This window comes from Entelurus aequoreus, linkage group LG05 (assembly GCF_033978785.1).
Source record: "Entelurus aequoreus isolate RoL-2023_Sb linkage group LG05, RoL_Eaeq_v1.1, whole genome shotgun sequence".
Taxonomy (NCBI): Eukaryota; Metazoa; Chordata; class Actinopteri; order Syngnathiformes; family Syngnathidae; genus Entelurus; species Entelurus aequoreus.
This window is the reverse complement of record NC_084735.1, coordinates 34,732,963-34,755,462: the sequence shown is the minus strand read 5'-3', so window position 1 is coordinate 34,755,462 and position 22,500 is coordinate 34,732,963. Positions and strand designations below refer to the sequence as shown.

General features: G+C 38.5%; 1 protein-coding gene across 4 annotated transcripts in view; it reads right to left on the bottom strand.

The window, feature by feature from the left end:
- Positions 1-22,500, bottom strand: part of gria3a (glutamate receptor, ionotropic, AMPA 3a) — a 289,764-nt gene that overhangs the window by 13,893 nt on the left and 253,371 nt on the right. For 2 of the 4 annotated variants that reach the window (XR_009826246.1, XM_062047943.1), the window contains exons 15-16: positions 8,082-8,329; positions 7,441-7,555 (exon numbers count right to left, since the gene is read on the bottom strand). Coding sequence is in view for 3 of the 4 variants with exons in the window: in XM_062047943.1 (XP_061903927.1) it covers positions 7,441-7,555; positions 8,082-8,329 (363 nt within the window). In the remaining variant the exon portion in view is untranslated. The remainder of the gene's footprint in view (positions 1-7,440; positions 7,556-8,081; positions 8,330-22,500) is intronic. The other 2 variants (XM_062047941.1, XM_062047944.1) reach the window with 1 other exon arrangement.

Here is a 22,500-nt window from a genome sequence, read left to right as displayed (position 1 = left end):
TTGTGACTGTTGCTGTGCGACTATTGTTGTGTGACTATTGTTATGTGATTATTGTTTTGTGACTATTGTAATGTGATTATTGTTTTGTGACTGTTATGTGACTATTGTTTTGTGACTGCTGTCGTGTGACTATTGTTTTGTAACTATTATTTTGTGACTGTTGTTGTGCGACTATTGTTGTGTGACTGTTGTTGTGTGACTATTGTTTCAGACTGTTATGTGACTACTGTTGTGTGACTGTTATGTGACTGTTGTTGTGTGACTGTCATGTGACTGTTGTTGTGTGACTATTGTAGTGTGACTGTTGTCGTGTGACTCCGGTCGTGTGACTGTTGTTTTGTGACTATTGTTGTGTGACTATAGGTGCTCGCCATCAGGGGCCTCATTTGTGAAAAAAAACCACAAACATGGTGAGTGGCATGTTCCCACAATAAAAAGATCACAGACTGGAAAGACAATACTGTGCAGCAGTCTTATCATTAGATGTGTTGTTTTAGAATATAAGATGACCCTGAATACAAGATGATTGATTGTAATATTTGTGGCAGGACTTTAGACTACCATGTACACATCACATGCTTGTGTCTGCAGCAAGCAATTTATCAAATGTTTGAACATTTAATTTGTTTGAGAAACTTTCTCGTTTGTTCTCTACTATATTAGTAGTGTTTGAGAGCAGAACTAAACGTAAATAAAATGACAATAGATCACATTAGTTTTTGTTCTTTTGTGGTTGCTATGCCTAAATATAACTTAGGGAACCTGGTTGTGCAAATAAACTAATGTCATGTTAAGTCTTAGTAATAACTATTGTGATTGTTGGTCCAATCCACCGTATTTTCATTGTCCATTTTCATAACAGAAACAAAAATCTTTGTTGTTGTGCAGGAAAGCTAAGTGCTCTATTTGTCAAGGATGACCACATTGTAACGTCTTTGGGGATATTTGTTAATAGTATTAATAAACTAGATTAATAAATCTCTCGTAGGCTCAACAGCCCGTGTCTTGCTGCTAGTGGTCGTTACATCGCTTCTAAACTGGTGAAAGTTAATTCAAGATTGTAAATCATGCATAATAGAAATTTGTAGCAATAAACTGAGCAGATGGTCAATTTTGACCATAGACAGTAAGAAAGGCACAAAATGACGCTTGCGTTGTAGCACATTTTGTTCTTTATAACCCTTTGTGAGCATTGTGAATAATTCTTAATCTAGACGGGAATATAAGAACATCCTATCAGTCGGCATGCCAGTGAGAGCAGATTATGTACAGTAAGTTATTGTTTTCAAATGTTTGTAGTTTGTGTATCTTGTTTAGCACTTAGCAACACTGCTACATAATGCTACAGTATTTCATGAAAGATGGATCTGTTTAGCACAGAGCTTCTAAAACTTGTTGCTCATCCTCCTTATATTCAAGCTCAAAATGATACAGTTCAGGTTCAGAATCTGTCCCAAAGTAGTTGTTGTCTCTAACAAGTATGCTGTGAATAGTAGTGTAGTTGTTGTTGTTGAAGGGCACTGTGGTTCCCACATGCACGTCAGGCTCATTATCCCATAAAATGGCTCAGGAATATTATTTTGATCATATCTATTTACTAACAAACTTTGTAACTCTTTTGGTGTTATAAATTAGGAATATATGATGATTGCTTCAATATCCCGGCAACTTGTTTTTCCATTCTACTAGTACTTTAATAAAGCTTAGTTAAAATATTTCAGTGTGTGTACAAGTAGCCTATATAATATAAAACAAGCTCCGGGCCGCAAATGTCCCCCAAGCCGCACTTTGACATCCATGTCTTACGGCCACCAAAAACTGATCAGCTGAGCGGCTGTTTGAAACCGGATGAAAAATCCAGAACAATGTTCGGCTTCATGTAATTTTGGGTTTGGCCTGTTTTGACTTGGCTGTTAACCAAGACCTTTGCCTTTAACAGCGCACAACTCTAATATATAATATTATACATAATGAGGCAAAAATGACACATTCATTTTAATTTGCATGAATCTGCCTCATTCTTTTTGGAATAGAACTCTGATGAATGTCATTGTTAACACCTTGATAAAAGAGCCATGAAACAACAAAGCTAGTGAAGACCTTTGCACAGTATATGAATAGTAAACCATTCCACTGAATCAGTGCCATTTGAAATGTAAACTCTAAATGCATTTATGGACGATAAAATTAACAGTGAAATGCGTTTTTTACCAAGCAAAGAGTCCTGCATATTGATCTGAACCCAATTTAAAAGATTATCATAAACTGCCTTTAACACTGAAAAAGTAGTATTTGTTGTTAGAGGTGTATTAGTTTTGTATATTAACTATTTATGCACTAGAATTTATTTTGCATATTCATATCATAACTTGTGTAGATTTATGTGTTACTCTCTATCCATTATATCAAGTTTATATCATTCTTGATAATTACATGTATTTATTCTGTACATACAGTATACACTACCGTTCAAAAGTTTGGGGTCACCCAAACAATTTTGTGGAATAGCCTTCATTTCTAAGAACAAGAATAGACTGTCGAGTTTCAGATGAAAGTTCTCTTTTTCTGGCCATTTTGAGCGTTTAATTGACCCCACAAATGTGATGCTCCAGAAACTCAATCTGCTCAAAGGAAGGTCAGTTTTGTAGCTTCTGTAACGAGCTAAACTGTTTTCAGATGTGTGAACATGATTGCACAAGGGTTTTCTAATCATCAATTACCCTTCTGAGCCAATGAGCAAACACATTGTACCATTAGAACACCGCTGGAAATGGGCCTCTATACACCTATGTAGATATTGCACCAAAAACCAGACATTTGCAGCTAGAATAGTCATTTACCACATTAGCAATGTATAGAGTGTATTTCTTTAAAGTTAAGACTAGTTTAAAGTTATCTTCATTGAAAAGTACAGTGCTTTTCCTTCAAAAATAAGGACATTTCAATGTGACCCCAAACTTTTGAACGGTAGTGTATATATAAACCAAATTTGGTTACCCTGCATTTTGTATGTCTGTGTAATGTCAATAAATTGAGTTGGTTGCTTTTATTCACCTCTTAAAATTTTACTTTATCATGAAATATCCAAATTTAAATCTGTCAGAAATTGTATTTTTATTTATTAATTTTTGTATACATATTTTTGATACTTATTATAAAGACACTTTATTTCTTAAAAGCAAAACACCAATTTTATTTAAAAAAAAAAAAATCAAAGTATGTTAAAATAAAAAAAAGAGTATGTTAAATTTTAACTAAGTTATATTTTACACCTGAGTTGTGTCCCCTTTTCACTCAGTCCTGTTAGCCTAACACATTAACCGTGCTGAAAAATGGGGAACATTATACAGTATGTAAGTTGCTTCTTTCACATACTTTGTAGGATATAGTATGCTTCTATTCATGTTGATGTTTATTCAATGATATTTCAACAATGGTAAAATCTCATTACAGTCCTGTTACCTAAATAATTTTTTGTTTTCTGTTATTCAAATACAATTCTTTGTTGAATCGATGTAATGTGCTTAGTGTCAAACACGCTTTTAGCATGAATGCTATATTTGATGTATTTGTAAATTGTATGCTAAAACTCACTCCTATTACTTAAATAAGTAATTTTCAACTTGGGAATCTTGTAGAAAAAACAAATAAAGTTGCCTGCGATTGGTTAATACTAGGGCTGTCATAATAGTTAAAAAAATCTGATTTATCCCACTTTGGAATTGGGATTAATCATGATTAATTACAGGTGATCATTTGCTTGCAAAATACAAATTTCTAAATAAAAATACCTCAATATTCATACACAAATGCAATTTTATAGTCAGAATGTCATCCAGGAACATTTTTAAAGGTTTTACTTGAATGCATGTCATTTATTTGCACAAAACTTGGTAACAGTTTTATCTAAAGTTTATTCATGGTGTATTTTGGAGTGCAATTTGCCAGCGAACACACCAGTCGGAGTCTCCTCACTCATTTTTGTACTGACATATGCAGTGGTTAAGCCGTAAAATAGATTGTATGGTGAAAATAATTTGCATAATTAAAAAGTGTGTAAATTATTAATGCCATTATCACATAAGTTAACTTGTTAGTTTTGCCAACCCTAGCTAATACACAGTTTGATTTTTTCATATGTGACTGTTACTAAACATTTATTACAATTATTTGATCAAAACGTCAACAGTACACAATGACTTAGCAAAAACAAAAAAAAGTGCTATCTACTATTCTTTCAAATTCTTTTTTTGTTGTTGTAAAGATTAACAAAAAAGTTATTTTGAGAAAGTAAAATTTTTGGCATAATCACTCTAGTATCAATCAAATATTGATGCTATCCCTGGTATCGACGACACCAATTTATGGATATATGCACCCTCCTCTTACGTGTTGTGCACTGACTGTAACAATGCTGACACACCAACAGTTGTTATATTATCTTCTCTCTAGACTCTTATTTATCTACCTGTTCAATTTATGTTAATATCTGCTTACTTTCCATCCGCACCAGGGATTCTCAAACTGTAGTACGTGTGCCACGAGTGGTACGCAGGCTCTATCTAGTGGTACGCCAAATAATGACTTGATTAAAGTACAGTGTTTTATTTTCCTATATTCAAACACAGTTTTACTGTTACAGTGGCCAACAATATTAAATATACTCGTTAAATAAAACCTTTACTTTGTTTTTAATGAATACTTGGGCTTACTACGCTACTGTATGTTAATGTTGGTCTTTAAGGTGGTACCAAGTTGTTTCTTAGGTGGTACTTGCTGATAGAAATGTTGAGAACCACTGATCAAAACGTATTAATGTTTACTAAGCACTTATTTCTTGATGTTTAAAACTAGCTTAGCAGTTACCTTACCTAACAGCATGTCTGCTCCTGGCTTGCTCTCGGTTTGTAACATGCTTTTAGCCTCTAACTCCAGTGATAATGTCACTAGATAGTAATACTTCTGATCAGAGGTGGGTATTAACGCGCTACATTTACTCCGTTACATCTACTCGAGTAACTTTTGGGATAAATTGTACTTCTAAGAGTAGTTTTATTGCAACATACTTTTACTTGAGTATATTTATAGAGAAGAAACGCTACTTTTAATAAAGGAAGTGACGTCAGAAAGACCTCGCCCACACAGTAAGTGATGTCGGAAAGAACACCCCACAGCCAGCTTCATAATAAAGCTCGGAGATAACCACTGGAAATGTAAAGGCGAGTCGTCCAGACATGCCCGTGTTTCTCATTCTTCTACATGTACAGACACTTGTGGAAATCACACTTGAATACCTTAAGAGAAAGCAGCTATTTTGGATACAACACTTCTCAGACGGCAAGAGAACTTTCCAATGTCCAGGTCAGCTACTTAGCGAAAAAATTTGTACATTTGTCGAAAAAGAGACAACGAGAATGCGAGCTCCCGTGGATGTGATAAAAAAGATAGCGTGTGCTTTGTATTACCTGGCCGTCGAGGAAAACGGTGAATGCATTTGGACTGGCAAAGCAGACTGTATCAGTTATTGTCCGCCATGTATGTCTCGGTCCAGAGTATCTCAAGTCACCAAAAAAGGAATGGACAATGAAGATGAAGGCAAAAGAGTGAGGAGTGTCCTGATCAGATATCTAGATCCCTAGTTTGATTGTTGTAAAATGTTCCTTATCACATTGTTTCCGTGTCTAATAAAGATTTGATTAATTTACGATGGCTCAGGTGTGAGTCACTACAATAGGGCCCCACATCACACTGGATTCCAGTTAATTGAAATACCACAACACTGGATATTGTTCAGATAAGTTAAATTTAAGAACTTGCACACAAAGCAACACTGGAGATGACTATGACGTGTGCATTTTCCGTGCATGCGTACTAGGTCGTGTTGCGCTGGCGTACGGAGGGGGTCGGCGGTCTTAAACGTTGACATTGTTGTGTGTGGACACGGATAAGGTTAGGTGTGATTTACCCTGGATAACCTTAACCTCAGTGCAGTGGTTCTTAACCTTGTTGGAGGTACCGAACCCCACCAGTTTCAAATACGCATTCACCGAACCCTTCTTTAGTCCATCCATCCATTTTCTACCGCTTGTCCCGTTTGGGGTCGCGGGGGTGCTGGAGCCTATCTCAGCTGCATTCGGGCGGAAGGCGGGGTACACCCTGGACAAGTCGCCACCTCATCGCAGGGCCAACACAGATAGACAGACAACATTCACACTCACATTCACACACTAGGGCCAATTTAGTGTTGCCAATCAACCTATCCCCAGGTGCATGTCTTTGGAGGTGGGAGGAAGCCGGAGTACCCGGAGGGAACCCACACAGTCACGGGGAGAACATGCAAACTCCACACAGAAAGATCCCAAGCCCGGGATTGAACTCAGGACTACTCAGGACCTTCGTATAGTGAGGCACATGCACTAACCCCTGTGCCACCGTGCCTTCTTTAGTGAAAAATAAAATGTTTAGTTTTTTTTCAAATTCAAGACAAATTTATATGTTTTTTTTACTGGAGCCCAAAATGAACCGTGCATGAACATCACTTCGTTCAAAGAACAAAACCAACACAGTGCATGAACTCACAACATAGTACACACCTGCAAATCAGTGTGACTTCTGTTGTTGCCGTATCCATAATACGCCGATAGGGAGAAGTTTTTATTTACACGATGAGTCGGCTGTGTCTTGACCTCCGCCGAACCCCTGAGGCCTACTCACCGAACCCCTAGGATTTGATCAAACCCAGGTTAAGAACCACTGCCTTAGTGTAAACGGGGCCTAAGAAATGCGGATCCACACTGTGTAGGAAGACACACAATTAGCTGCTAGCCACTCGTCAGCCGGGGGGCTAAAAATAAAGACAGTGTCAGCAGTACATCTCACAAAAATCGTCTGATACTGATCGGTGGCTGATCGATGGGTACATCCCTGGTATTATCTGATTTAAAATGACATTTATTTTGACAGAGTTACAACAAACAAGTGGTACTAATTTGGTGGAATGTTGCATGACAAAGAAAGTGTCTCAAATGGGCCCCCTGGTGACATCCTGCAAGGATTCATTGTGTGGAGAAGCAGAGAGAAGGTGCTTGTTTCGTTTCATTAGAATTCTCACGTTTGCCTGTGATGCTTCGTCCCCTCAAGACAACGCTGTTCCCTGTGCACACTGGAGCGTGCTTACCCGCCCAGCTTGGAGGTTGAAAAAGCTTAAACCTTAAAAAAAGAAAAAAGTCCTTCATATTTGGCATGTGGTTATAGAAAACAGGAGAAAAGGGCTTCCTGTCTTCCACAGCCACAGACCAAGCTAGGAATGCATTTTAAAAGGGATACCAGTTGATCACAGCGGCACTATGTTACTATTCATTTATCATTGATATTGAAGGGCGCCAGCCTTGCCGATTACTCCGTTCTAGGACACCCGACTTTGGTGACATGGAGGCTGACCTTAGAGTCACCTCCCCCGCTGCCGCACTCTCCCTTGTCGTACCACCATTTGTTTTTCAATTTGTCCAAGAGGCCTTGCTCATTCAGTTTTAACACTGCCAGGTTAACAGCATTTCTTGAAACGATAAAACATAACTTGTAAGAAAAAGGAACAGGTCCGTGAGAAATCTAATAGTGATAATCATGGCGTTCAGTATCAATGGTTCACAGGGGGAGCACGGAAGGGACAAATTGTTCATCACTTTTGTGGAAAGGTAAGAAGTAAGAAAAAAAAACAATAGTGAGGGAGGTGGCATGGAGGGTCACGTTTAGGTTAGCAAAGAGGACATATCCAGCATGCTGCTCGGCATTCATCACGACAAACGTGGCTCTTTCCACTGGCATGTGCACGCAAGAAGACAACAGCGTTAGATTGCAAGTGAAGGCAGCACAGAAACAAGATGGAGGACGTACGTGGCAGATGGGGAGAACAATCAGAGAAAATGAGGAGGAGGAAGCAGACGGACAAGACAGGAGATGATGGCTCATTGTGTCGGTTATTCAAGTCAAGAATTAAGGGGTAAGAAAATGAGAAAAGGTGGCATCAGGGTAGGTGGAATACTACAACAACATGGAGCACATTGTTATATTATCCCACCCACCTTAATGCGGAGCCTTTGGGCGTGGCCACGCCGTAGCCCTTAGAGTCCAGGTTGCCGCCCACTTTCATGGTGTCGCACGGCTTCCGCTGCTCTATGTACTCATTCATTGTGGACTCCAGGAGAAAGGCGAACTTGCCCTTCGACTTTCGTACCCGGGAGACCCCGTCGGGTGTTGTCTTGGCAAACACCGACGGTTCCGCCGATTTCATATATGACCACATTTTCTCATAAACGGCTATTTTGGAGCGCTGTGTTCCAAAGGGGAGAAAGAGAAGAGTTGGAGTTATGCACTGAGAAACACTGGTAATCATAACTTCAACACAATGCCATGTCACTGAAAAGCCTAGATTTTTACATGCAAATGTACAAAACAAATAACCTGCTACCCAACAATGTACAACTATTATTCTCAACAAAAGAGGAGAAATATAACCTTAGAGGAAAATCTAGTTTGAAACATTTGTATACACGAACAACCCTTAAAACATTTAGCATATCCGTATGCAATTAAATTATAAAATGGATAAAGCAAGGAAAGTACTAATATGATTCAGTTAAAGAAACTGTTCAAACTACAAATGTTCACGAAGTACAAAGAAGAAGAATCCTGATAAACATCTCAAACTCTTTTTAACAAATTAGATAATGTCATTCATATCCTAGGTGAACCATACATTACTTAACTATTTATTTATGAGAACAGTAATTATTGTGTATATATTTATTTGTGTAATATTTATTTATGTATTCAATAATTGTTTACTTACTTATTGTATATTAATTTATCTATTCACTGTTGTGTTACAAACAGAGAACAAACAAATAGGATAAAACTGCTGTGATTCGGAAAGGCGTCGTATTAAATAAGCGCAGCTTCTTCTTAATTCTTTTCGGACATGCTGTAACGAAACAACTGGAAATATGTGATGTTTTACATTGTAATTGTAATGTATGCATGTTTCAAATAAACTGAAAACCAACCAACTCTGCAAGAACGGTAACTTGATTCAATATTTTTTTTACTCATTTGTTGTGGTTTATTTTGGTCATCTTTTTTAACCCACGTGTTTATGTCTCACTTTCATTTTAATGAATAATTTATGAATTTGCTTATGTTATTTACTGTTACATATATTTTTTACGTACACTGTAAATACAAATCGGTAGCTCTTACACAAAAAAATTGGCAACTTAGTCACCAGAATGTTACTGTAAAATATTAAGTGTTTTTTACAACATAATTAAAAAAAAAGAAAAACAGTACTACTGTTGTTTCACAGGAAAGAAAATAGAATTTTACTGTCAATTTAACAACATATTACTGTAAATAAAAAAACAGTTACACTGTTTTTGTTTTTAAATCTGGCAACGAAGTTACCAGTTTTACAGTAATACACCGTAAAAATAATAAAAGTAGATATGACGGTAAAAAAAAACGAAAAAAAAACAGCAGCTCAGTCGTCAGAATTGTACAGTAAAGAACAGGTGTAGAGTTTTTTCAATGTACAGTAATATGCTGAAAAAACCATGTACATTTTACTGTAAAATATATTGCCATTTTAAAAGTGTACAATTTGAGCCATAATTTATAAGTCGAGCAGATATTTGTTTAAGTATTTATTTTTAATTTAACAAAACACTTAGACAGTATGATAATATTATATTTGTTGCAATACTGGATAATATTCAAGTTTAAAATGGCAGCAATTTTTTGCAGTACATGTACTTTTTTCTGTCAAAATGGAAAGAAAGACAACATGAAGTGAAAAAAGGTTCTGTACTTTATTGACCCATATTTATGCGGCTTTCCCGGGCCACATACAATGATGTGGTGGGCCAGATCTGGCCCCCGGGCCTTGAGTTTGGCAACTGTGATTCAGAGAGTTTGATGTGACACGAAAAGCCACACATCATGCTCCATGAAAATAGTTTTTCAAAAAGTAGGTGATATATAATTGTTGTGCCACACTTAAAATATGTGATGAAATACATTGCATTGTATGCATGTTCCAAATTGAAACTGAACTGAACTGAACTGAAACATTTGAAAACACCACCGTTAAAATGAACTGGATTGGAAGTTTCTATTTTTACAAACATTAAAGCTCAGCTTTGATTGCAATTGTCAGAGAAGTATTCATTCAAACAAATGATTATTGCTGCTTGAATTTGGTCTTTTCCCAGGAGCTCAATAATGTCACAAAATACACCTTTTGCTACTGTGTACCTGAGGAGGAACCTCAGACAAGCCACGATTAAAAAGTTGAACAGGTAAGCAACCGTAGAAAACTAAACAGTACAAGTCAAAGGCACCTTCCTCTCGGTCAAGATCAAATTAGCAGTTCAACGTTAGCTTTTTATCCATATTGCTTCATAGATCATGTTTTTACGCTGCTGTGTTGTGTTTTTGTTGCATGTGAATATTGAGTACACTACAGTTATCAGCCGATTGTAAGTCTTAATTGAGTCCAGTTAGTTGTTGTCTTGAGGCAGAGTAACAGCGGGCTCTCTGCCAGCAGCCTGAGGTCAGACAATCTGCCAGCACAGTGGAGATAAATGACGGGCCGTGTTTCAACTCGAGATTAAACAGGCGCAAATGACCTCGTCCTTGTCGGCGCCAACCGGCAGGGCACAGCTTGGAGCCACAAGAATCATTTGTTTATGAATTTAATTAGTGAGCCTGTATTAAACGTTTACATTCATGCCGGTTGGATAAACAGTAATATATGTATTCTAAAGATAGTACAGCCAGCGAGTGACATATTAAAGCAATGGTAGGAAAAAGTTGTTGTTCTGGCTTCCCTATAGTTATTGAAATTTACTTAGAAATACTTCTACACGGAAAAAAGCTCATGAAAAAGTGAACTAAGTGATATTAATTTGCTATTTAATCAATACAATAATTTTGTGCATATAGGACACAACTTTATATGTCTTATTAGCGTTTTAGTTATTAATCATTGGCTAGGCTGTGACTGTCTGTTGGTTATCAGCCACAAATACATTTAGCGATACCTGTTTGGACTCACTCATAAACACATTATAACACTGCCAGAGGCATACTTGCCAACCCTCCCGTTTTTAGCAGGAGAATCCCGGTATTCAGCGCCTCTCCCGACAACCTCCCGGCAGAGATTTTCTCCCGACAAACTCCCGGTATTCAACCGGAGCTGGAGGCCACGCCCCCTCCAGCTCAATGCGGACCTGAGACTGAGTGGGGACAGCCTGTTCTCACGTCCGCTTTCCCACAATATAAACAGCTTGCCTGCCCAATGACGTCATAACATCTAGGGCTTTTAGAGAGTAGAGTGCACAACTGCGAACACAACAAGGAGACGTTCGAAGGGGAAGGTGTATGTTGCCTGTAAATATGTAGAACAGACTTCTCCATTGAACACGGTGGCCGAAATGATATACTCATCATGAACGGAGAAGTTAAACAGGACAATACTGCCATCTAATGGATAGCCACCGGAACACTGAAATTCAAGTATTTATTTTATGTAAATAAAATAATATATATATATATATATATATATATATATATATATATATATATATATATATATATATATATATATATATATATATATATATATATATATATATATATATGAAATACTTGACTTTCAGTGAATTCTATATATATATATATATATATATATATATATATATATATATATATATATATATATATATATATATATATATATATATATATATATATATATATATATATATATATATATATATATATATATATATGAAATACTCGAGTTGGTGAATTCTAGCTGTAAATAACTACGCCCCCAACAACGCTAAATTACATACAAATTAAATTTTTTACCATCATTATATTTATTTATTATAGATTAATTACTGCTCGCTATGACTTTATTTTTACCGTTGTTACATTTATTAATTATCTATTAATTACTGCTTGCAAAGACTTAACTTTTACTGTCATTATATTTATTTATTATCTATTAATTACTGCTTACAAAGACTTGTCTTAGGGATTTCTTCTACCGGGTACGGTCACATGACTCTGTTTCACCAATCCACCGTAAGCACTAGTGATGTTTCACCAATGAAACTGAGTCTGGCAGTCACATGACTGTATTTGGCGACCCCACACTGTAAAAAGTGACATTACGGCTTGCGACAAGCAATCGGACGATCAATGTTAATGTTACATGGAAAAAGAACAGCTATGTCATGTGCTGTCATCTGTTTCAGTACAAATTCTACTTCCAAGTAGAAAAAACACATTGCAGTACGTTTTTTGTGTGTATTTTAGCTGTGTATGTGCCAACATTGCCCCTGTTATAATACATGACTAGGGATGGGTACCGTTCACATTTGGACTGATACGGTACCATTTCTCGGTACCTGGGAATCGATACCGGTACTCAACGATACCAATTTTTGGTACTTTTTTGTGTATTAATAAATATTTAATGTTTTTGATAATAATATACATTTTTTGATTGCAACATTTTAAAATAAATTATGATAACTGCTGTCCGGTTGTTATATCTTGTTACGTTATCAAATTTCGGAGTCTCATTTGTAAGAATGACATGAAAGTAACAGTAGAACAGAAAAACAAGTTGACTATATATGGGTTGTACTTGTATAGCGCTTTTTTTTAAGGAACTCAAAGCGCTTTGACACTATTTCCACATTCACCCACTCACACACACATTCACACACTGATGGCGGGAGCTGCCATGCAAGGCGCTAACCACGACCCATCTGGAGCAAGGGTGATGTGTCTTGCTCAAGGACACTACGGACGTGACTAGGATGGTAGAAGGTGGGGATTGAACCAGTAACCCTCAGGTTGCTGGCTCGGCCACTCTCCCAACTTCGCCACGCCGTCCTCTCATTGTGTTTCATTGTATCCATCAATCCATCTATTTTCTAATTGCTTGTCCCTTCCGGGGTTGCGGGGGGTGCTGGAGCCTATCTCAGCTGTATTCGGGTGGAAGGCGGGGTAGACCCTGGACAAGTCACCACCTCATCGCAGGGCCAACACAGATAGACAGACAACATTCACACTCACATTCATTGTATCCATTAAACCAAATCCAATTGTATTTCCAATCTGCAAAGTATGCAACAATAACGTCAAAACATCACAAAACGCCACAATTTCAGACGGCCATTTTGAATATTCCGTTCCGAATGTCCGTAGATGGGATGACGTCACGGTGGTAACCAGGGTCGTCGTATAGGGGGAAAAGCCCATGATAATTCTTAAGAGCCCACAGCCCGCCAGGGCTCACACACAGACTCCGGTAGCCTCTGTGACAAAATGATTATGCATACACTGAACTAATATATATTCATGGGAATAAATCAGTATTAAAACAAAGCCACAAGTCTTTCAAGATTCTAATTTTAATAATTTCCATCCCGCAAAGAGCACAAGTCCGGATAACAGAAAATAGTGTGGAAGAAGGCGAGGTGTAGGAGCAGCAGAGAAGGGGCCCAGGACATCAAACACTTTTTGGTGTGAGAGGAAAAGCCTGATGCCTGCAGCTATAGCCGCCCTTAACAGCAGGCCCGGCCGACCTGTCTGACAAGCCTATAAATGTGTTGGTCATGTATGATGTATTTTTGTTATTTTTGTTTTGTGATTTGTAATGTCTATAGTTTAAATGTACGGCAGTAAATGAATTTCCCCAACGGGGACCAATAAATCTAAATCTAAAAATCTAAAGGTTGAAACAATTAGCCTACGTGTTCATTTGAGGTCTGTAACATTACCTTTAACGGGCGTTAGCTGTCATCTGGCCACGCTACACTCTGGAGTCGGACAAGTCGCTAGTTCATTTGAAAAAAAGAGTGTCGCCAGTTCATTGTTAAGCAACGGTGTAATTGTGTGTTTCACACTTTTCACTGTCGGACGGTGCTCCAGTATGTGCCCATCCAGCAGCTGCGTGAATTGTATAATGACACATTCAAGTTCTACTGATTACTGAACAATCACCTTCGTCAGATGCTCATAATGAATAATTATGACATTAATAATAATTATGACATTATGACAAAGCCGACAATTGGACTTCAAAGACCTCATCAGCACATTTGCTAACAAAAAGGCCCGGCGTTGGGTTTTCTGAAGAGACTTACAGTGAATAACAAGCCAGTTTAAACTTTAAATGAGACTTGATGAGGCTTGTTGTTGTTGTTTTGGATATTTGTTTTATTACGACATATTCTATGGGCTCTTTGTTTTGAAGTTAAATGCTCCATATTTAACTGTGGACTATCTTGAGCATTTTGTTTTTTGCATATCAGTGCCTGATAGTTAAATACAATAAAATACCCACTATACCTTTTTGTTGAGTGGTTGATTGAACATGTATTTGCAATCAGAGGTGTAATAACATGTTGCAAATCAGTGAAATGACATTAAGACAACTAATATTACATAATTTACATAAAAAATACTCTGAATCGTACACACACACACACACACACACACACACACACACACACACACACACACACACACACACACACACACACACACACACACACACACACACACACACACACACACACACACACACACACACACGTACGTGCACATATACAAAAGCTTTCCAAGAGAAAAAACAAAATTTGCAGTCCTGTTGTTGTTATGATTCAATGACAGCTAACGCTAACTATCCAAATTGCTATTATTACCAAACAACACCTAAAGCTAATGCGCGTGCATGTATTACGTACGTACGTAATGACGTCATTAAGTAGGAGAAGCCGTGAGAGGGCGCAATAAACTGTGTAAAATACACTGGAAAGTTAGCGCCCCCTAGGCATCCGTGTTCATGTTGCAAACAGCCCCTTAAAGTCCATCCAGCCATTCATTTTCTACGGCTTGGCCCTTTCAGGGTCGAGGGGGGTGCTGGAGCCTATCCCAGGTGCACTTGGGCGGAAGGCGGGGTACACCCTAGAGAAGTCGCCCTTTTAAGTCGTTATTCGTAAAAAAGGAAACAAATTGGGTGTATTACACCAGACTCCGTCAAGAACAATGAAAAACAACAAAATTGATGGTGGCAATGAATGGGGTAGAGGGGGCCCAGAATTCCTAGCAACGGCCCTGATGGGAACGCTTCTGCACTCGGACCATATCATATCAACAGATCATTGAGCTGGCCGGTGTCCTGCTGGACAAAGTTATTATAGATTATAAATCATGCCTCTCATCTGGATAATAGGAGGATTGAGCCGTAAATCTAGAAGTTGTTCATCTGTGACATTTAATATATACCCGGAGACAGAGACAAAGACAGGACAACCGAAGACGGTGTCTGCAGGCAGCAACTTATCATTTAAACCCTTTGTGTGGATTATGATTAATTCTTCATCTAAATGGGAAGATATTAACATCCTATCAGTCGTCATCACAGTCAGAGCAGACATTGTACAGTAAGTGATTGTTTTATTATATTCGTAGTTTGTATTTTTTGTTTAGCACTTAACACTCGTGCTATGCTGCTATAGTGTTTCACTAAAGCTGGATCTGTTTAGCACACAGCTTCTAAAACTTGTAGCTCATCCTCCTTATATTCAGGCTAAAAATATAAGGTTTTGGATCGTCATTTTTCCCAAAGTAATCGTTTTTGGCTCTCATCAAGTCTGCATGATTAGCATTGTTGTTGGTGGGAAAGGGATCTGTGGTTCTACCTGTATGTCGCGGATCACGTGACCGGCTAGCTCATTATCTCTCAAAATGGTTTGTGAATTTCTGTGAGATTGATACTAATTTTATCATATGTAAACTTTGTAGGTCTTTTGGTGTTATAAATCAGATATATATGATAATCGTTTCACTATAGAGGCAACTTGTTTTTCCATTCTACTTACTTACTTTAAGTTGCAATTACAGTTGCAAGTCCAAGACGTTAGATGGTTGAAGTGTGTAGTTTATGGTGTGTTTTGTTTTGTTTTCTCTTGCATCCTAGAAAGTGTTAATACTATAATTATCATACTTACTACACACCAGCTGTTTGATTGTAACGTGCATCTTAGTTGTAATTTTCATGAACAAATCTGAAGGTGTTAAAATCGACATATAAAACCACAATTGCTAATCAGTAGCATGTCAATAGCCAATGCAATGTTACAGCCTTGTGACTGTTTTTGACTTGTTTTTTTTCCTCGTTTGTGTGGTTTTTTAGTTCCTGTCCAGTACTCTTATTTCGTAGATTTACTTCCCCTGTCTGTCCACTGAGTTCTGGCTCTCACACCTGTCTTTGATTGGCAACCTGGACACGCCTGAGCTCAGTTGCTAATCATGATGCCCTTTTTTGTTGCACTAGCCTTCTTTTGTTTCCTTTTTTATTCCCAACTCCCTCTTGAGTGCTTTAATTTTTTGATTATTAAATCATATTATTTTTACTGACCTCCTGTCTCCCTGTCTTTATTTTGGGGTCGCGTCGCCAAAGCTGTGTTCCAGGAATCCTGACACCAATATATTAGCATCAAGCTAGCACATTTTTGGAAAAGTGGAGCATTACCTAACTTACATTAGAACGATTTAGTCAATTTCTTTGTTGCCATTGAAAATTGCAACATTACCTAGAGGTAGTTGGACTGAGTCTGCACTCAGTGCTGCTGAAGTGATCGCCAAGTGCCGAAGTGCAAAGAGTTGGCAGCCGGGCGTGACGTCATGCACAACACAGGTACCAAAACATGGCGCCATTGGATTTCACATGAATCTGTGACTGGTAGGACAGTCGGGATTCGGTCGGTACCAAAAAAGTACCGGATTCGGTACCAATCCCTATACATGACTGTAAAATGTGCATATTTGGCAATACAAACTGTAGTGGTGTCTCTCTCCCTCCTGCACACACACACACACACGCACCCACACACACACACACACACACACACACACACACACACACACACACACACACACACACACACACACACACACACACACACACACACACACACACGCACACACACACACACACACAATGCAAATACCATTAAAAATAGCTACTAAAGAATGAAAAGTAACTTTTTTTTTTTTTTTACTGAATACTTACTCTTACTCAAGTAATTATTTGGATGACTACTCTAAAGTAACTACACTCTTACGTAACTATTTAGTTACTTCTTTTTTTTTCAAAGCTCCCATTAATGCCCTTTTAGCCTTCATTTCAGTACTGTTATTGCACTGGAGAATAATCCAATTTGTTGATCAACTTGACATGCATTTGCATCACTGAACTCTGCTAAGCAGAGGTGTGGACTCGAGTCACATGACTTTGACTCGAGTCAGAATTTGATGACTTTAGACTCGACTTGACAAAATGTAAAGAGACTTGCAACTCGACTTAGACTTTAACATCAATGACTTGTGACTTCACTTGGACTTGAGCCTTTTGACTTGACATGACTTGCTACTTTCCCCAAAACCTAAAGCTTAAAAAGTTATTTGGGAGCGCTCCGTAGCTTTCATTTTGTACGTGTCTGTCTATCAGCGTGTGTGCTGCGTGTCAGCGTGTGTGCTCTCAGTACAACAGCCAATCAATTAGATCTACATTGTTTTCATCACACAGCATTGATCCAATCAAATTGCAGGACAACCAATGAACAAGAGTTGTCAAACAACGCGCCAGTGAAAAAGATTTATACCAAAGTTGGTTTCGTTCGGGTATAAAAACTACGACTTGGTCAACGAATTGTCGTATGCAAATCACGCAGTTCGAATATTACAGACGGAGACGCAACAACTTCCAACTTCGTTCGACATTTGAAGTTGCACAAAGAAGGGTAAGTTTTGAATGTAAGCTAACGTTTATTGGCTAAGTTACATGACTTTTATTTGCTGTGTAGTTAAATCAGTGAGGCTGTAAACTCACTGCTAACGTCATAACCATAGACATCTTATAAGTAGACGCAGCATCGAGCGCTACTGCCTACTGGCGCAGACGAGACGCGGGGCCACCATCTTGGAGTGGTGATCCGCTCCACTCAGTGCAATTCATTTGGCAGGAGCAATGAACTGTCAACGCATTTAATTCATTTTACCTCACTGAATACCACTGATTTTCACAAAGTTTGTAAACCAAACCCCTGTAGGGGCGTCATCCTCCCCCAGAAGATTTATTTGTGATTTTCACATACAAATATTGAAGATCTTTGCTCCTTCTCAACTCTGTGGTAATGTTATTTTCATAAAATACAACCAATAGTACATTAATGTTAAATCTTACTTGTGAAAAGTAATCCCCCGATTCCTATTTTCAACAGTCCGCTCATTTGAGCAGGAAAACGCTGAACACCAGCCCGGCATCTTTGTTTTCTACCTGTCAACTGTCAGTTTAGGCTGCTCGCCGGCTCCTCATCACCACTTCAAGATGCAAATTGCTCGCGTCACAGCAACCAATATTGCGTCTACTTATAAGATGTTTATGGTTATAACGTCATTTCAAACACGGCAATATGTTGCGTCCACTGCAGTTTGCTACCTTAATCATACTTTTTGTCAAGTGATTTTTTTAAGCAGGGTTGCATGAGGTACCTAAACATAACGTTACGTTAGTCAATGTATCACACACAGTAACGTAACGTTAGACGGCGGTCAGCAGCACCGCATATTTTAGCCACCTACAAAAAGACGAACATAGTCAAATAAAGGTCAGTTAAAATATATACTATATTAAGAATATGTGTACATATTGCATAGGGCCCTGACATCTAAAAAGTACAACTCTGTTCATTGTTATGTTCATGTATTTGTTATGTTTTTCATGTGTATGCACACATCAACACACATACAGTATGAGATGAGATCAATGAGATAAGGTAAGAACAGAATAGAAACTGCTGTGGAACTAGTTACAATGCAATATGCCATGGAAATACAATGTTAACACCTTTGTACAAATAAGTACAGTTGCACTTGTTTTTGCAAATGTGTTTATTCTGTAAAGGAATGAGTTAAATGTTTAAAATTGTTTAAACTATTAAAATCACTGGTTAATAGTGCTATTATGAATTGCAATGTCAGTACTATTTTCTTTCCTGCTATTTCAAATGCACGTGTTTTAATAAATAAATACAGCGGTTTAAAAGCATACACAATCTGTGTAAAAAAATTAGTCTGTGGTCAAAAGGACTTGAAAGGACTCGAAACTCAAAATGCAGGACTTGTGACTTGACTTGAGACTTTCCAGTCTTGACTTTGGACTTGACTCGGGACTTGCCTGTCTTGACTCGGGACTTGACTCGAGACTTGAGGGCAAAGACTTGAGACTTACTTGTGACTTGCAAAGCAATGACTTGGTCCCACCTCTGCTGCTAAGCAATGTGGTCTACATACAACACACAACGACAAAGATATGTTTCAAAGGGGCAATTTATTTCAGGCCAGAACAAATTGACAAAACTAATTTAAATAGCTGCAACATAACATACATAAGTAACAAACAGCACAATAACATGTCACAACATAGCTATAAACCTGGCTTCACCCAAGGAAGGCACACTTGACATACACAAAGCCTAACTAGGCTTTTTTTTCTCTCAAGGAATTCTGAAATAAAAACATGTCTGCAGCCCAGGACACTCTACACATTTCCCCAGTTTTCGTTTAGAGAAAAGGAAAGATTGGCCTGGCCCACTAGGATCCCTCATTATGTTTGTTTCCATGTTTATGTACTCACTGTCCACTGTGTCCAGGTACATGGACAATGTTTTCCGTGCCATTTGCGGTTTGACGCCGGTATCATGCTAATTAGCTGCCTGAAAGCGGGCGACTCCACTGTAGAAATAGCCTGCATGTCTTCTAGCACATACGCTGCAATGGCTCTATCAATGTTGTCCTGGCTAGCAGTCCCGCCGTTAAAATCCTTAAATGGTGGTGGTGGAGGTGAAGTGGCATCGGAGTCTGTGTCTTTCTTTACTAGCTTCGTCGAAGCATGTTGCTTTCGTAGGTGTTTCAGCAGATTTGAATTGCTGTTTTGGGCAGTAGATAGGATCTTTGATCCAAGACACAACTTACATTGAACTAAAATGTTCTTTTCTTTGTGCCCGACAAAAGAAAAGTAGTGAGAATATCTCCATGTTAAGAAACTCGACTGTGGCTCTGCCATGATGTCTTGTTAGTAAACACTAGGGGTGCAACGCATCAAAAAACTCACGGTTCGGATCGTTTCTCGGATCAGAGTCACGGATCGGATAATTTTTCGGATCAGCAAAAAAAAAAAAAAAAGATAAGACAAATAAACAGAAATTTTGTCTTTTTGTTTAATAACACTTTTAAATTATTAAATTAAAATATATAAAATCAACTTAAAAGTGAACAAGGCATAATATCTTCCTTTTAACATAATTAATGAAAAACAGTGCAACATAAAAAGGCATTTCTCCTTTCTTTAAACTTGGACCAATGACCATTAATAAAAAAACAATTTAAAGTGCAACATAAGAAGCCACATCATCTTTCTTTAAACATAGGTAGTGAAATAAAGCCTGACATCTGGAGTGATGGTGCTGTCTTGCACACTTGGAGCCATGGATTGTAGAATCCTTGTTTTAAGTGGCAGGATCATTGACACAGATGGTGAAGTTTCAGTGCTCAGTAGAGATGTAACACTTTTGAGGGGTTTAAGCACCTGGAGGACCTCCTCTGCCACTCTCACATCATCATCAGACAGGTTGATGATGTCATTGACATTTGTCTTCAGGGTCTTGTGGGTCAATGCAGAGTATATAGCTGCCTGCTCTCCAACATATCATAAGTGGAGTTCCACCTCGTTGGGACATCATGTATGAGCTTATGAGTAGGCAGCTTTAGCATTTCTTGCTTTGTCTTAAGCACATGAGCAGCTGTTGTGCTTGGGTGGAAGTAGGAAACCTCCTTCCTGATCCTCCCATGGAGGTGGTCCATCCTATTGACTGAGATTCCCTTCTTTGATGCCAAATTCCCGACATGTGCAAAGCACCTACAGTATCTGTGGTCCCAGTCCTGCCTCGTTCACTGCAATTATTTGATTTTTGGCATTATCACTTGTGACTGGGATATCTTTATCTTCCATTCCTCCACTGCTTGTGTCAGCACCTGCGCAAGGTGACTCTCGTAGAGGGGGCGTGTCTTCTCATCTCCCATTCTGCTGTGATGAAGTGAGCGCTTATCGTCACATAGTTCCCCTGGACGTCCACCCTTCTGTCGTGAGTGCAACAGATGATGCTCGGGATAGTTCATCCACAACTTTTTTCTTCTCCTGCTCATAAAGATCTGGCACAATCTTATCGCTGAAGTGGGTGCGCGACGGGATGTCGTAACGTGGCTCAAGCACGTTCAGCATGTGTTTAAAACCCTCTTTTTGCGCAACGGAGTCTGCACCAATAAACACACCGATTAAATGGTGCGGGTAGTTCAAGCTCCTCCGTTACTCCGCTCGCCATGACCACGCAGTGTCTCGACTGAACGTGCGAACAACTTTTTTTTTTTCATATATCAAACCGTGGATCACGTGTGTGCCGAACCGAAGATATATAAGTTGCACCACTAGTAAACACAGACACGCCCCTCCCCAGCCCTCCCCACACCCACACCCAGACACACACGCCTCTTTTTCTTCTCTCCCTTGTGACAGAGGAAGATTCAGAAGGACGACACCGCAGCGCTCCAATAAAACATACTCAGATCTTCTGTTTCTAGCCAATACTACATAAAAAATAACGTAAAATAACGCAGTAACGTATCATATAGTAACGGTAACTGAGTTACTGAATATAAAAAATAAAGCGTTAGATTACTAGTTACCGTCGAAACTAACGCGTTACTTTGCTATTTTATTGTTTGCACACACTGTTTAGTGCAGAGTTGGGCAAATATTTTGACTCGGAGTCCACATTGACAGAAAAAATGTGTTTGGGGGGCCAATGAGTAGGTGTGTATAAATTATATGTACAAATTTAGCTGTAAAAATCTGCTGTACAGCATGTGTGTTGGGGTTCCTTTTTTCAGGAACACAAATACCAAAAGTCACAAGTTCCGATAGAGTTCTAAAAACTTTATGACAGACCACCTAAAAAAAACAAAACGGAATGGAATTTGAATGGGACACCCAAAAAGTACATGAAAATAAAGAAGGTGGGAATTACAATAATAACTATGAACAATAAAACAATGAATATTAACAACATATGAACATCGCTTGTTTTTTACTTCTCTTACAATCAAGCAAAACACAACAAAAATGTAAAAAACTGTTACGGCGCGGTCTTTAACCCACAATTCGCCGGCTGTAGGATCCTCCAACACTCTGTCTGGCAGTATGCCAGGACACGCCCCCGCACGTGCCGAGCGCTTCACGCCCACGCAACGCTGAAGCTGCAGACTGTCAGTAATCAGCGCACCTGGAGAACATCAGAGCGG